We start from the raw sequence: 15157 nt of genomic DNA on the forward strand, positions 1-15157 counted from the left end.
CAGTTCTTGTAATCATAAATAAATAAATCTTTTTTTAAAAAGCCTCTTACAAAAATAAAATAAAATTATGTCAAAAACGGGGTGGGACAAGGAGAAAACAGATATGTTGCAACTTACCAGGGCAAGCAGCCATCGCCCCCACCCGCATCAACAGTTTTTGTGAACCCAAGACTACACCAGCCCTGTCCAGGCCAGTGAGAGGTGGGGTGCACTTCAAGGGGGGACAGAGAGCACACAGAGCTATTCCACAGATGCACACCCAGATGGGAGCTGTAGGAACCCCCAACAACCCCCCAACCACAGCAGCCCCCATGCTCTGGTAGGAGCACTCAGAATTCATGCCCGCTGGGACTGCAGTGGCCTATGCCTAGAACAAACCCGAAAGCAAACAATGGGGAGAAAAAAAAATATAAATTGTCAAGCAAGCCCTCCTGAGAACAACACACCATAGAAGGAAAATCAGCCTCCAGTACCCAACAACACTGACCTGGAAGAATTTCTCTGCCTGACAGATAAAGAATTCAGAATCACCATAATTGAAAAATTTAAAGATGCAGAAAAGGACAAGAATGACATGAGAGGGCCTCCCCTGGTGGCGCAGCAGTTGAGCGCTGGGTTGTGAAGCTGCCCGCAGCCTCTGCAGCGCCGGTTCGATCCCCGGCCACCGGCGAGGGTCCCACATGGCGCGCAGACCTCTCCTGCCACCCGCTGCTCCCCTCAGCAGTGTACTTCGTCAGTCTGCCTGTTCTGTTCCCTGCTCTGGCTCTGGTGAATCCTCTCACCCTCCCGCGCTTCTGACTGTACCCAGTGCTTGTGTAAATAAATAAATAAATCTTAAAAAAAAAAAAAGAAAGAAAGAAAGAATGACATGAGAAATAGAATCAATGAATAGAAGAATGAGACTGAAACTTTAAAAAAGAAAATAAAGGAACTGCAGGGTGTTAACAGATCAATAAAAGAGTTAAGGAGTTCTGGAAAAGCCATGAAAATAGAATAGATGAAATGGAAGAATGACTCAGTATTCTTGAAGATACGGATATAAAAAAGAACCAAAAAAGAAAAGAAAAGAGAGGTATGAAGGGAAAAGAATGAAGTAACACTTCAAGAATTATGTGATGGGCCTCCCCGGTGGCGCAGCAGTTGAGCACTGGGTTGGGAAGCTGCCTGAAGCCTCTGCAGTGCCGGTTCGATCCCCGGCTGCTCCCCAGCCACCGGAGGAGGGTCCCGCATGGCGCGCAGACCTCTCCTGCCGCCCGCTGCTCCCCTCAGCAGTGTACTTCGGTCCATCTGCCTGTTCTGCTCCCCGCTCTGGCTCTGGTGAATTCTCTCACCCTCCCATGCTTCTGACTGTACCCAGTGCTTGTATAAATAAATAAATAAATCTTTAAAAAAAAAAAAAAGAATTATGTGATACCATGAGGAAAGGAAATGTAAGAATCCTAGGAACCCCAGAAGGTGAAGAAAAAGACAAGGGAACTGAGACACTATTCAAGGAAATCATTGAAGAGAATTTCCCAAACATGAAGAAGGAAATGAAAACCGACATACAGGAAGCTATAAAAACACCAAATTACCATAATGAAAGTAAAACTACAGCAAGACAGATAATAATAAAACTTCCAAGATTCTGAGACAAAGAGAAAGTAATGAAGGGGAAGAAACAAATAATCTATAAAGGAAAACTGATTAGGCTGACATCAGACTTCTCTGAAGAAATACTATCGGCAAGAAGAGAATGCAGTAACGTATTCAAAAACTCCGAGACAAAAAATGCCAGCCAAGAATACTATATCCTGCAAAACTCTATATGAGGGAAAAATAAGGAACTTCTCTGCCAAACTAAATCATCAGAAACTCACTGCTAACCCCCCCCCACTCCAAGAAATATTACAAGAAGCCTTAAAATCTAAACCAACAGAGGAATGAGCAGGAGGAAATGAATAAGGTTTTGAATAGAACCACAAACAATGAACAAAATGGGCAATTATAGACTCCCATGTATCAACAATCACCCTAAATATAAATGGACTAAACTGACCACTAAAAAGACACAGAGAGGAATACAGGATTAGGAAACAGAATCCAACCTTCTTCTGTCTCCAGAAAACACACCTAAGTGTCGAAGATAAATATAGATTGAAAATAAAGGATTAGAAAACAATTCTAAAAGCAAATGGCTTCCGTAAGAAGGCAGGGGCAACCATACTTACATGAGATGAAATAGACTTCAAACTAAAAAAGGTGACTAGAGACACCAATGGACACTATATAATAATGATCAAGGGGACAATACACCAGGAGGTTATAACTCTCATTCATATATACTAACCAAATGAAGGGGCACCAAAATACATTGTCATCACTATCATCTCTGAAAACAGACATCAGAGAAAATACACATGTAATAGAAGACTTCAACACACCACTGTGACCAGTGGACAGATCAATGAGATAAAAAATAAACAAGGACACAATAGCCCTAAACAAAGATCTAAACTACATTGGCCTAATAGACATCTATAAGAAACTGACCACCACCCCCCCGAAAAAAAGAAAGAAAAGAAAACACATTTTTCTCAAGTGCACACGGATCATTCTCCAGGATAGACCATGTACTGGACCACAAGAAAAACAACAAATACATGAAGATTGAAATCAAACCATCTTCTCTGACCATAAGGGATCAAACTAGAAATCACCTACTAAAAGAAAGCAAGGAGACACCCCCTCCCCCACGCACCATCACCACCCATTACATGGAGAATGAAGAACATGCTACTGAAAGACCACTGGATTAATGAGGAAATCATAGAAAAAAATAAAAAAATACCTTGAGGGCCTCCCCTGGTGGCTCAGGCACTTGAGCGCAGTGCTGTGAAGCTGTCCACAGTCTCTGCAGTGTGTGTTGAAGGGTTCCACATGGCGTGGCAGACCTCTCCTGCCTCACCCACTGCTCCCCTCAGCAGTGTATTTTGTCAGTCTGCCTGTTCGGCTCCCTACTCTGTCTTTGGTGAATCCTCTCACCTTCCCACGCATCTGGCCTGTACCCCAGTTCTTGTACAAATAAATAAATCAATCTTTAAAAAAAAATACCTTGAGACAAATAACAATGAGGACACAACGTTCCAGAATATATGGGACTGCAAAAGCAGTAATAAGAAGACAGTATATAGCAATATAGACACACATCAAGAAACAAGAAAGAACCCCAAAACACAACCTAATCTCCCATCTCAACGAAGTAGGAGAACAATCCAAAAGATCAAGGAAACTGAAAGCTGCTTCTTTGAAAAAATAAACAAAGTATGCAAATTTCTAGCCAGGCTCAGAAAGAAAAAATGGAAGAAAAACTCAAATTAATAGGATCAAAAATGAAAAAAGAGAAATTATAAAAGATATAGCAGAAATCCAGAGGAAAATCAACGACTATGATGAACAATTATATGCAAACAAGCTCAACAATGTAGATGAGATGGATAAATTCTTAGAACTATATAATCATCCAAAACTTAATAAAGGCAAAATAGAACACCTAAACAAACCAATTAAAAGCAGTGAAATTGAAACAGTTATCAAAACCCTCCCCAAAAACAAAAGCCCAGAATGGGATAGATTCACAAGTTTTACCAAATGTTCAAAGGTGCCTATCTTACAAAAATCAAGAAGGAATATTACCAAATAAATTTTACAAAGCCAAAAATTGGGTACAATTGTACCCAAATAAAATCTTACACTAATACCAAAATCAAACAAAGACAACACACAAAAAAGAAACTCTAGGCCAATTTCCCTTATGAACACAGATGGAAAAAAAAATCCTCAATAAAATCTACCAAACTGAATCCAATGGATCAAAAGAAAAATACATCATGAACAAATGGGGTTTATCACAGAGACAAAGGATGGTTCAACATTCAAAAATCCATTAATAATGGGCCTCCCTGGTGGCGCAGCGGTTGAGCGCTGGGTTGCGAAGCTGCCCGCAGCCTCTGCAGCACCGGTTCGATCCCTGGCTGCTCCCCGGCCACCGGAGGAGGGTCCCCCATGGCGCGCAGACCTCTCCTGCCACCCGCTGCTCCCCTCAGCAGTGTACTTCAGTCCTTCTGCCTGCTCTGCTCCCTGCTCTGGCTCTGGTGAATTCTCTCACCCTCCCGTGCTTCTGACTGTACCCAGCGCTTGTATAAATAAATAAAATAAAATCTTAAAAAAAAACCAAAAAACAAAAATCCATTAATGTAATCCAACACATCAGTAAAAATCAAAATCTTATGATCATATCAATAGATGTTGAGAAAACATTTGATAAAGTTCAGCATTTACAATGAAGGGCCCTAAAATACTTGGGATAAAAGGAACATACCTTAACACAATAAAAGCCATATACAACAAATCCACAGTTAACAGCATTCTCAATGAATGCTCAATTCTAAAAGCGTTCCCTATAAGATCTAGAACAAGACAAGGATGTCCACTCTCACCACTGCTTTTCAATATTATACTGGAAGTCCTAACTAGAGTGAGTAGGCAAAAGAAAGACATACAAGGAATCCAAATAGGAAAGGAAGTAGTACTATAATTATTTGTAAATGATATGGTAATATATAGAGAGAACCCTAAAAATTCTATGGGAAACTAATTAAAACAATAAACCAGTTCAGTGAAGTAGTAAGTTACAAAATCAACACACAAAAATCAGTGTGAAGAGGAAGAAATTAAGAAAACCACCCCATTTACAATTGTACCCAAATAAAATAAATACCTGGAAATAAAACAAAACAAAGGAGATGAAAGACTTATGCAAAGAACATTACAAAACATTGTGAAAAGAAGTAAAAGAAGACACAAAGAAATGGAAAGACATTCCCTGCTTATGGAATAGCAGGGATAATTAACATTATCAAAATGGCCATCCTACAAAAAGCAATTTACAGATTCAATGCAATTGCAATAAAATCTCAACAGCGGGGCCTCCCTGGTGGCACAAGGGGTTAAGCACCGCACTGTGAAGCAGTCCGCAGCCACTGCAGCACCAGTTCTATCCCCAGCCAGCCAGGGAGCAACCCACATGGTGCAACAGACCTCGCCTGTCTCCCCTGAGCAGTTTATTTCAGTCAATCCACCTGTTCTGTTCCCCACTCTGTCTCTGGTGCGCGCGCACACACACACACACACACATATCCACCACCACCCCCCAGCTTACACCCTAGTTCTCGTATGCATAAATAAATAAATCTTTAAGAAAAAGAAAATACTAGACAAGTCACCAGTGAGGCAATGGGCTTAAAGAAAGGCAGTTTTGCTGCAGGCAAAGGCACGGTTTTACAGAGTAGAAATGAAGATTTTTAAGGAAAAGTTAGCTTCAAGATAAGGACTCTCAAATCAGCATTATCTCTCTTTCTTACACAAAAAAAAATCTCTGCAACTGAGCAAACTATCTTGAGATATGTCCCAGGTTGATTTGGTCATTACTTGCATATGGTGATACAAGTACTACAGGCAGAAATAAACAACAGGTTATAGCCCACAACAGTCGTGGCCCCCCCACAGGCAGGAGGACACTGACCCCTGGGACCAATGGCCTTGGGAATCCTCTCCTCCCAGGAGGGCCTGAGTCCATAGCCTGTGGGATTACGGAAAGAAGCCATGGGCTTCAGGCTTTATTAAACTTGGGGGGATGGGGCCTCCCTGGTGGCACAAAGGGTTGGGACACAACCTATGAAGCTATCTGCAGCCACTACAGTACAGGTTCGGTCCCCTGCCAGGGAGCTACTCACATGGCGCAGCAGACCTTTCTGACTTGTCTGCTGCTCCCCTCAGCAGTGTATTTCAGTAGATCCTCCTGTTCTGTTCCTGGCTCTGGTGAATCCTCTCACCCCCTGCACCTCTGGCCTGTACTCCAATTCTTATATGCATAAATAAATCTTTTAAAAGCAAGGGGTGGGGGAGAGGGAGAGAGGTGTACGGGGAATGGAGGAAGGGGTGACCTTCTGGGCCCAGTGTAGGGTAAATGGTTTTCAGGCTTTTCTTCAATCCCACCATTAGGATTGCCCTGCCTGATGGGGCACCCGCAGTTGTCACATTGTTGCAAACTGTCTTATTTACTTCTGTGGGCCATAGTAGGAGTACTGAGATAGTCACCAAGAGAAGCAGATGCAGGAGAGAGAACAGGAGAAAGCAAGCCAGAAGAGAGAGAGCGAGCAGCCCAGAGTGAAGACGTGTGGGGGGCTTGGGGGCCTGCCAGCCTCCTGACCCCCGGCACCCCTGCCTGTCCTGTACCTGTTTGCCACACTCCATGTAAAGCTCAATAAAGGCCTGAGAAAGCCACTGAGGGCTCCAGGCTCCTCCTTTACCCCGGTCTGCTCTGCCCGCTATCCTACCCGTACCCCCAGCACCCCCAAAACTGCAGGACTCGCCTCTGTGCTCTGCCCCCCACCCCCCAGCAACCCGGCCGGGCCACACTTCCGCCTGCCCCCCCTCCTCGCGGCGGCGGCGGATGACGTCGCGCGGGCGGGGCTTCCGCTTCCGGCGGCGCATTGTGACGCAGCGCCTGCGGCGGCGGCGCGACGGGCCGTTGGGGCGGGGCCCGCGGGGGAGGGAGACGCCGCGGTGACAGGGCGGCCGCGGCTGCTGCTGAGGCGACGATGGCGGAGGGGCCGGAGGAAGCCCGGGGCCTCCCTCCCGGACAGGACGACGGCCGAAGGGACGCCCCGCCCGTCCCCTCCCTGAGGGGCGCGCCCGCCGCCGCCCCGCGCCCCCGGGACGGGCCGCCGAGCGAACCCCAGGCCCCGGGCCGGCCCCCCGCCCCGGGCCTCGCGGCGGCCGAGGACTCGGACTCGGCGCCGCCGCGCGAGGCGGGGCGGCGCGGGGAGGCGGGCGCGGGGCCGCAGGAGCCGGCGGCGCGCGAGGGCCCCGAGGCGCCGCGGGAGCGGCCGGCGCGCCTGAGCGCCCGCGAGTACTCCCGCCAGGTGCACGAGTGGCTGTGGCAGTCCTACTGCGGCTACCTCACCTGGCACAGCGGCCTGGCCGCGCTCCCCGCCTACTGCGGCGCGCCGCCCGCGCCCGGCCCCGCCGCGCCCCCGCCCGCCGCGCCGCCCCCCGCGCTGGCCTACTACAGCCCCTTCTACTTCCTCAGCGCCGCGGCCGCCGCGCCCGGCCCGGGGGCGCCCCCGGCCCCGCTGCCGTCGCGGGCCAGGCCCCCCGGGCGCCCCACGCGCAGGGCTCCGGCCGCGCCGCCCCGGGGTCCCGCGCGGCCGCCGCCGCCCCTTCGCGAACCCCGAGCGAGACCGGGCGCCAGGCAGGTGAGCGCGCCACGGCGGGGCTGCGCCGAGCTGGGGGACCCCCCACCCCGGGAACCCCCCGGGGGGAGCCGACCCCCGCCCCCCGCAGGCTGGGGACGGGGAGCCGGCGCGCCTTCGCGCGTGTGCCTGCCGCTGCTCGCCGGTTCTGCGCGCGCCCCCGCTGGCTCCCCAGGCGCGAGGGGCCCCAAGTGTGCTGCCCCCCGACTGGAGACGCTTGCTGCCGGCACTCGCCGTTCCCACGAGTCAGGGCAGCTGTGCTCACCCTCTTGAGCTCCGCGCCCCAGAAAGGGAGGCCCGGAGCTGGGTTCTCGGGTGGCAAACCCATTTGGGGCCCGGGTGGCGGGACGTGCTGGAATTAATGCAGACCCAGGGTCGCCGTGTGGCGTCCGAGCCCGCGGCCGCGGGACGGGATGTGTGTGATTAGTATAATAATTACTTACGGGCTGCAGGTCCGAGGCGGTGGCGGGAGGCCAGACGGAGCTGCGCGCCTCTCCCCGGCTCCGTGGTCGGGCGCATTGTTTACCTCCCCACGGACATGACGGCCCTTTGAATTAGTTACGCCTTTTAGATTAGTATTTAAACTTTTTATCTTGTGCAGCCACAGCTGGGTGGAACAAGAACTAGTTACTGCCCGAATTTTATCCCGGTCAGAGTTGAGGCAGATTGCTAATCATTGTAGCTGTTGGAAAGCTAAATGACTAAAGGGTGCTGTGAGGAACACAGGGGTTTCCTATATACTCATTGTCTATACTTCACCTTGATTTTTACTAAAAAAAAAAAAAAGTTTAATTTTGTGTCATGGAATTGCAATCCCTAGATTCTCACTTGAGTCCCTAGTGAAATGTATTGAGTACCTTAAATTTGTGTGAGATCATTTTTAAACATTAAAGGGGTGAAAGCAGACTTTAGTTTTTTAAATTTGTTTATTTTTGCATAGAAGAACTGGGGTGTAGGCCAGAGATGTGAGGTGCCAGAGGACTTGACAGACAGTGGGGAGCAGAGCAGGTCGGATCTACTGAAATACACTGCTTTAGGGAGCAGCAGGTGAGACAGGAGAGGCCTGCAGTACCAAGTGGGTCAGCTCCCTGACCATGAATCCAACACAGGCTTTCGTGTTAAGAGCGCTGAGACTTAACCCCTAGGCTGCCAGGGAGGCCCCCTGAAAGCAGACTTTAAACTGCTCAGTAAGTAGAAGAATAGTGCTGCTGTTATTAGCATGTACTGTTGATGAAGTCGATACCAATAATTGTTGCAAGGTTAGAAAAAATTTTATTAGCTGGGTGTGTACCTTGACTTTATGTTCTCTGTTTATTACCTACTTTGCATTCTAAGGCTTATGTGAATCAATGGATTTTCCTAACCTTTTTTTTTTTTTTTAAATTTACAGGCCGAGAGTATGTTATTCCATCCTTGGCGCATAGATTTATGGCAGAGATGGTGGATTTCTTTATTCTCTTCTTTATAAAAGCAACCATTGTCTTAAGTATTATGCACCTCAGTGGAATAAAGTAAGTTAAGCCCATTTGCAGAAATGAGAGATCTTGTTTTGCTCAGTCCTACAAGTGACTATATAATCTGACAGGGTTTCGACACTTACAAAAGACCAAAGAAAGCACATTAAATTCTGCAAGATCTGTGGTTATCTCAGCTCTCGAAAGAGGGTAAAAGAAGTCTTCAGACCTGGTTTGATTTTATTCAGCTATTTTCTTAGGCTGGGGACAAACTTCTCTTGAAATCCGAACACAACGGCATAAGGAGCTTTTGGTAGATGAACATTAATAAGCTACCTAGATGGCATTTCCAAATGGGATTGCTTTTGCTATCAGGCATTTCCCAAATCAACTGCAAAGTGAGACATTTATAATTCTTTCAGAGTAACAATCATAATAGCAGTTATCATTGGCTAAGTACCTTATACTTACTAGACATTGAGCTCACCTCTTTATAAAAATTCTGATTTACTCTTACCACAACTGTGAAGTAGAGGTAAACATCTCCATTTCACAGAGATTGAAATTTGGGCTTACAAGAAATTAAAGCCAGAATTCACAGAGGTACAAAGGAATACATGACAGAGTCAAAATATAAATTCTTGTAGTCAAATTTTAGGACGCCTGCCAGGGGTCTGAACATTACTGTGATTCCTTCCTTTCTCTTCTCCCTCTCCTACCTTCCACATCCAACCAAGTGGCAACTCCTTTCTGTTCAATCTCCTGCATAGCCTTCAACCCACACCAGTTCCTGGTTACTGTCCTCTCTTTCCTGGCTGGCAGCAAAAGTATTCTAACTAGTAGCTCAATAGTCTGTCTCTGTAGCCTTCTTTCAGTCCTCTGTCTTGAGTAGCCTGTTGTGTCTCAGCCCAGTCTCTGATGTAAAACTAGAGATTATAAGTTGATTCTGCCCTTCTCCTGCCTTAAAACCCTTCCGTGGTTTTTCTTTGTCTTCAGAATAGTCTTAACATATCCATATGGTATACAGATGCCCTTATTTTTTAATCATTGTTAACTCTTATTCTTAATATGGGTGACATACCAAGTGTTTATAGCTTGTATCACACTCTTGCTCCAAGATTTTCTCTGTTATTCCCTCTCTCTCTGGAACTTCCTTCCCCCTTCTTAGTCTGATTCTCTTGTCTTCATCCTCAGAGCTCAGCATCAATGTCGTTTCTGGGAAATCTAAGTGTACCTGACCTATGTTTTCCCAGTACTTTATGATTTCCTATATAGTACTCGTGGCATTTTCCTGATAGAGGCCACATGGAAGTCACTCACCATCATCTCTCCAGAGGTAGTACAGTGTATGCTTGTGGTAGTAATGCTTATTTGTTGAATAAGCCAATGAGTATTTTCTGAAACTAAATTGTTAGAAACCAAAGATAGTTTAGCATTTCAATTTTAGTTTATGACAACACTGTTGGGGGAAAAAAATCAATGTAACTGCTCTGATAGCTATATCTTTATAACACAAAACTATTATTTTGTGTAGGGATATCTCTAAATTTGCTATGCATTATATAATAGAAGAAATAGATGAAGACACATCAATGGAAGACTTGCAGAAAATGATGGTTGTGGCTCTTATATACAGATTACTAGTTTGTTTCTATGAGGTAAGTTGTTAATTAAAACAAACATTAATATTTAACATTCTAATTTCAGATTCAGTCCTAGAATAAAAAAGTGATGGAAATTATCATACTTTTCAAGTTGAAACAATACTCAGAATGGAGACATTATATAATTTCCTTGTAACATATTTCAGTCTTATGGCCCAAATACATACTTGTAAGTTGGTTGTGGAACTTGAAATGTATTTTTCCATAGGAGAATCTTGCTCAAAAATACATATGGGCCATAGAGAACTATATAGTAGGCACCTTGTGGTATTGAAGATGTTGGAGACTTTCAGAAATGTGTCATAAAAGGGTAACCTTTGAGTAGTCTGTGAAATTGTTCCAACTTCAAAATTTTGAAACATAAATAACACGACATGAAATTTTACCTTTAAAATTGCTATTGTTGAGCCAGTAAATTATTTTTTTAATTACCCTTCTTTTTTTAGATAATTTGCATTTGGGGAGCTGGTGGAGCCACCCCAGGGAAGTTCCTGCTAGGGCTTCGAGTTGTGACATGTGATACATCAGTGCTGATTGCACCAAGTCGGGTTTTAGTGATTCCTTCTTCAAATGTTAGCATTACAACGTAAGTTCTTAGTCAACTGGATACTTCTGAAAATAATTTAAAAACAAGTATAATTCATAAATTATTTTTATGATGCAGGTATTTTTCTTTTCTTTGTGGCATATAATAGCCATATTTTTTCAGGTTTAAAACAAAGCATATCCATATTTTTCAGCTATGACTGTAGATCTCTCTTCATTATACATTTTCAAGAATCATTTTATGAAATCTATGAAGTCACCATAGTAAGAGGATGATTTGAGTGTTGATGATATAGATAACTATAATATCCGTGTCTAGCTTTATTCTCTAGATCTGTGGATAGTCCTTTTAGTTACTGATCTACCTTGCGCTTCCATTTGATAATCCCTGTCATTATCCTATCTTGAAAGGGCAGTATGAGATTTGAGAGCAATGTACGCGTCCATTCTGATCCAGCTCTAAAGTGATAGAGTGTGTAGTACTCCTGGTACTCATGGCTAGCTTTTAGCATCCGGCTCCGGGAGAAGGTACAAATAGTGATAATGAAATCTGTAAAGATAAGTAGGAGATGATCTGTTGAGCAAAACAAGATACTGGCTGGAATTGCTGCCAGAATAATTCAGAGCTGGATTGTTATATAAAGAAATATGAACAAGAGACTCTAAAATAAGTCTTGATTTTGCTGACATACTCAAAATTTCCTTTATGGTTATGATCATTCTGGCTACTACTTTTAATTAGAGTCAAAATGACTATAGTGTTTATTGAGCACCTCTTATATGCCAAGCACTTTTAAGAATATTGCTTGTGTATTACTCACTTAATCCTCACTTTATAAGATAGGTACTATTACCTCCTTTTTAATTTTTTTTTTTTTAAATAGAGGCATGTTTTATTTATTTTATTTGTTTGTTTTGTTTATACATGCACTGGGTACAGTCAGAAGCGCGGGAAGGTGAGAGAATTCACCAGAGTCAGAGTGGAGAGCAGAGCAGGCAGAAGGACCGAAGTACACTGCTGAGGGGAGCAGCGGGCGGCAGGAGAGGTCTGCGCGCCAAGTGGGACCCTCCTCCAGTGGCCGGGGAGCAGCCGGGATCGAACCGGCACCTCAGAGGCCGCGGGCAGCTTTGCAACCCAGCGCTCAACCGCTGCGCCACCGGGGAGGCCCTATTATCTCCTTTTTATACGTGCAAAATAGATCTGAAGCCAACTAGTCTGAATGAATTCCTAGCTCATGTTTTGCCACTTTGCTTTTCAATAAAATGAAAGATGGAAATCTAATATGAAAGTAGGATAATTCTCCATTCTGAGCTATTGCTAAAAGCTTCTTAAAGCTTTCCATAATCACAGGATCTCACAAAGAAAGAAGAGAACTGATAAAAGAATACCAAGTAATTTCAAATATGAGTACTTCATAGAGGGTAGAAAATGGGGCTGCAGTGAGCACTCAGCTTTTAGGCTGCTAAAATGCACAGTAATAAGTGACTATGTAGAAAAGGTCAGTAAAGGGAATAGTTCTTTTCTTCTGGCAAAATACTAGAAAATTTTATAAATCTTTAGCTCACAGTGTAAGATATCTACTTCACATTTTAAATATATTACTGCTTTTCATGTAACATTCTGTCTTACGTTGATGAAGTCTTCAGAAGTAACCCTGGTGGTTTGTTCATACTACAATGTTACTTGAAAGTATTCAGATATCAAAGGAAATCAACTACACTATAAATGTTTTAAATACTTGTTTTAAACTTGATAGAATAATATTAATCACTTTGTGATTGATACACAACTTATCTTTTTTTTTTTTGCTTTAATTTTTTTAGATCCACTATACGAGCTTTGATCAAGAACTTTTCTATTGCTTCTTTTTTCCCTGCTTTCATCACACTGCTGTTTTTTCAGCATAATCGAACAGCGTATGACATTGTAGCAGGAACCATCGTGGTAAAAAGGAATGGGGTCAGATGATGCCCGAAAACGCCCTGAATTCCATACTCTATGGAATACTGAGAAGACTCAATTATGTATCAAGGCCATCAGTATCCCCGGGCAACATTGATGATTTAGAAATTAAAGCAGTCACTACAGTGTGATCCAGGTGACTATTCTGAAAGTATTGATTTTACTTGAATGCCAAAGAACTTTTCCAGAAGAAAAATCTGTTAAATTCAAGTATTAAAATTTTTAGATCGAAAAGAAGGCAAGTAGTTTCATAATCAACAAGGACAATGTATACTTTCTTAAGATCTAAGAGATTAGAATTTGCTGAGAGCATTTCCAGTTTTGAAATCTCCAAATGAAACTTTAAAATTTTATTTTGGTTTACCCCAAAATGATGGAAAATGTCCAGTTGTGTTTTGTAAACACATTATTCATCTTTTAGTTAACACTTCTTGGGGAAATTGTCTTTGCTTTTTAGGGGGGCGGGCGGAGTAGGAACACAGTATCAGATAAACCATTATCTCCCATCCCGGGAGGGGTGGTGATTAGCTGCAAGAGAAAGGGGCAAGTGAGGCAGGCCCAGCAGTTCCTTCACCTGAAGTTTTAAAATCTGTACTGCAGTTTACTGTGGGAATGATAAACTTTACAAGTATTCTTAACACTTAAATGTATATTTTGGGCAAGTTTTGCATAACAATGAAAAAGTATTGAGTCATATTGCTGTTACTGATTCCTTTAAAGAAAAGGTAAGTTAGTGATTACTTTGGGGGGTGGGAGTAAAGTTTCACTGTAAATTTAACTTAAAATTTATGTGCAAGTGTTTTCAGTGCCCTAAATCAAACTATAAATATGTAAGGAGTTATTACTTCCATCAAACTGTTGCATATTTACTGTAAAACAATATTCCCAGTATGTGTGTAGCATGAAGAAAGTATTAGTGCTTTTCAGTGTTTTGAATATAACCCCTCTTCATGTGCAGAATATTCATGTACTACTTCCTTCTTTTATTTTATATTGTTCCATGACTTCTGACGCATCGATGAGTCAAATAATCTTATCCTTTCATGATTAAATCCATGTAGCTTATGGAATATTAGTGATTTCCCATTATGGACTATATGGAAGAGTAGCATTTATTCTAAGTTCTTTGGCTCTGTGGGCCAAAAGCTCATTTTGAGCCTGCCAAGGATGATATTTGAAGGAAATGTTAGGCAGAGTAACATTTGTGCATTGCCATTTTAATTTATTCTTCCGTTGAATCAAAGTTGAAGAGTTTTAAGTGTGCGCGTGTTTTTGTTGGATGGCCCAGGGAGCTGTGTTGAGATATCCTGAACTAAAATTCTTGTTTCTTAAGCATCTCCTCCAACCCTGCTATTTTCCCAGAAAACACTAATCGGTAGGCCTTATTTCTTCAGTTTTATAGCTAATTGGTAGGCCTTATTTCTTCAGTTTAATAGCAAATGCAGACACATCTGTCATCACCGAATCAGTTTTTAAAGTGGGTTTTTCTTTGAAAATTGTGAATAGATTCATACTTGATGTTTATAAAAACCTTAACAGTATCCTTAATATCTTTTTTATTGTAAAATTTCATAAACCATGTTTTCCAAAATAATTTTATATTAAATCCAACATCACAGAAAGCCTGTTAAGTATGTCAAAGTAGTCACTTGTAGCCTCAGGGAAGATATTAAAAGTGTTATGGCCATTCACAGTAGGAAAAGACCTCATTTTTTTATTACGCTAGAAATTAAGAAGTGTTATATAGATTTACCACTTAGCATTGGCATATACAGTACTTTTGCCACTGATTGGCATATAAGTTAAAATGCCCTTTAGTCATTAGCTCCAGAATTTAACTTTGATGTATTAATTTCCTCCCAAATAATTAGATGTACCTTTTGACTGTTTTTATTTATACAGTAAAACAAAAGCTAACAAGTAGTCCAGTTTAATTTGTTGTTCCTAAATTTATACCACATTTGCAATATTACATGTGTAACTCATTCAAATTAAAATCTGTATAGGTTTTTGTAGGTTCATTTAGATCCACCTCTGGATTCAAATTATATACGACATAGCCCTCTGAAATAAAGTATTACTTTGTCTTTACAAAAAAATCCAAGTCTGTTCCTATTTATGAACTCAGTGCTTAGGGAAAGAGTTTGAGTCCCAAATTGTTGGGGAAAAAAGGACAAAGTGATGGGGCCTGAAGGTGGGGCCACATGTTTATTTTTTGTGTGTGGGGAGAGGAGG

General features: G+C 43.1%; 1 protein-coding gene across 1 annotated transcript; it reads left to right on the forward strand.

The window, feature by feature from the left end:
- The first annotated feature begins 6605 nt into the window (after positions 1-6605).
- FAM8A1 (family with sequence similarity 8 member A1) lies at positions 6606-13157 on the forward strand. Its single transcript, XM_037518906.1, is given in 6 exon segments — positions 6606-7155; positions 7158-7298; positions 8686-8806; positions 10284-10407; positions 10860-10999; positions 12784-13157. Coding segments are annotated over 6 exon segments (1185 nt in total). The 5' UTR covers positions 6606-6641; the 3' UTR covers positions 12929-13157.
- The last annotated feature ends 2000 nt before the right edge of the window (positions 13158-15157 follow it).

Source organism: Talpa occidentalis, unplaced genomic scaffold, assembly GCF_014898055.3.
Source record: "Talpa occidentalis isolate TD23 unplaced genomic scaffold, MPIMG_talOcc4v2.1 talOcc4.2, whole genome shotgun sequence".
Classification (NCBI taxonomy): Eukaryota; Metazoa; Chordata; class Mammalia; order Eulipotyphla; family Talpidae; genus Talpa; species Talpa occidentalis.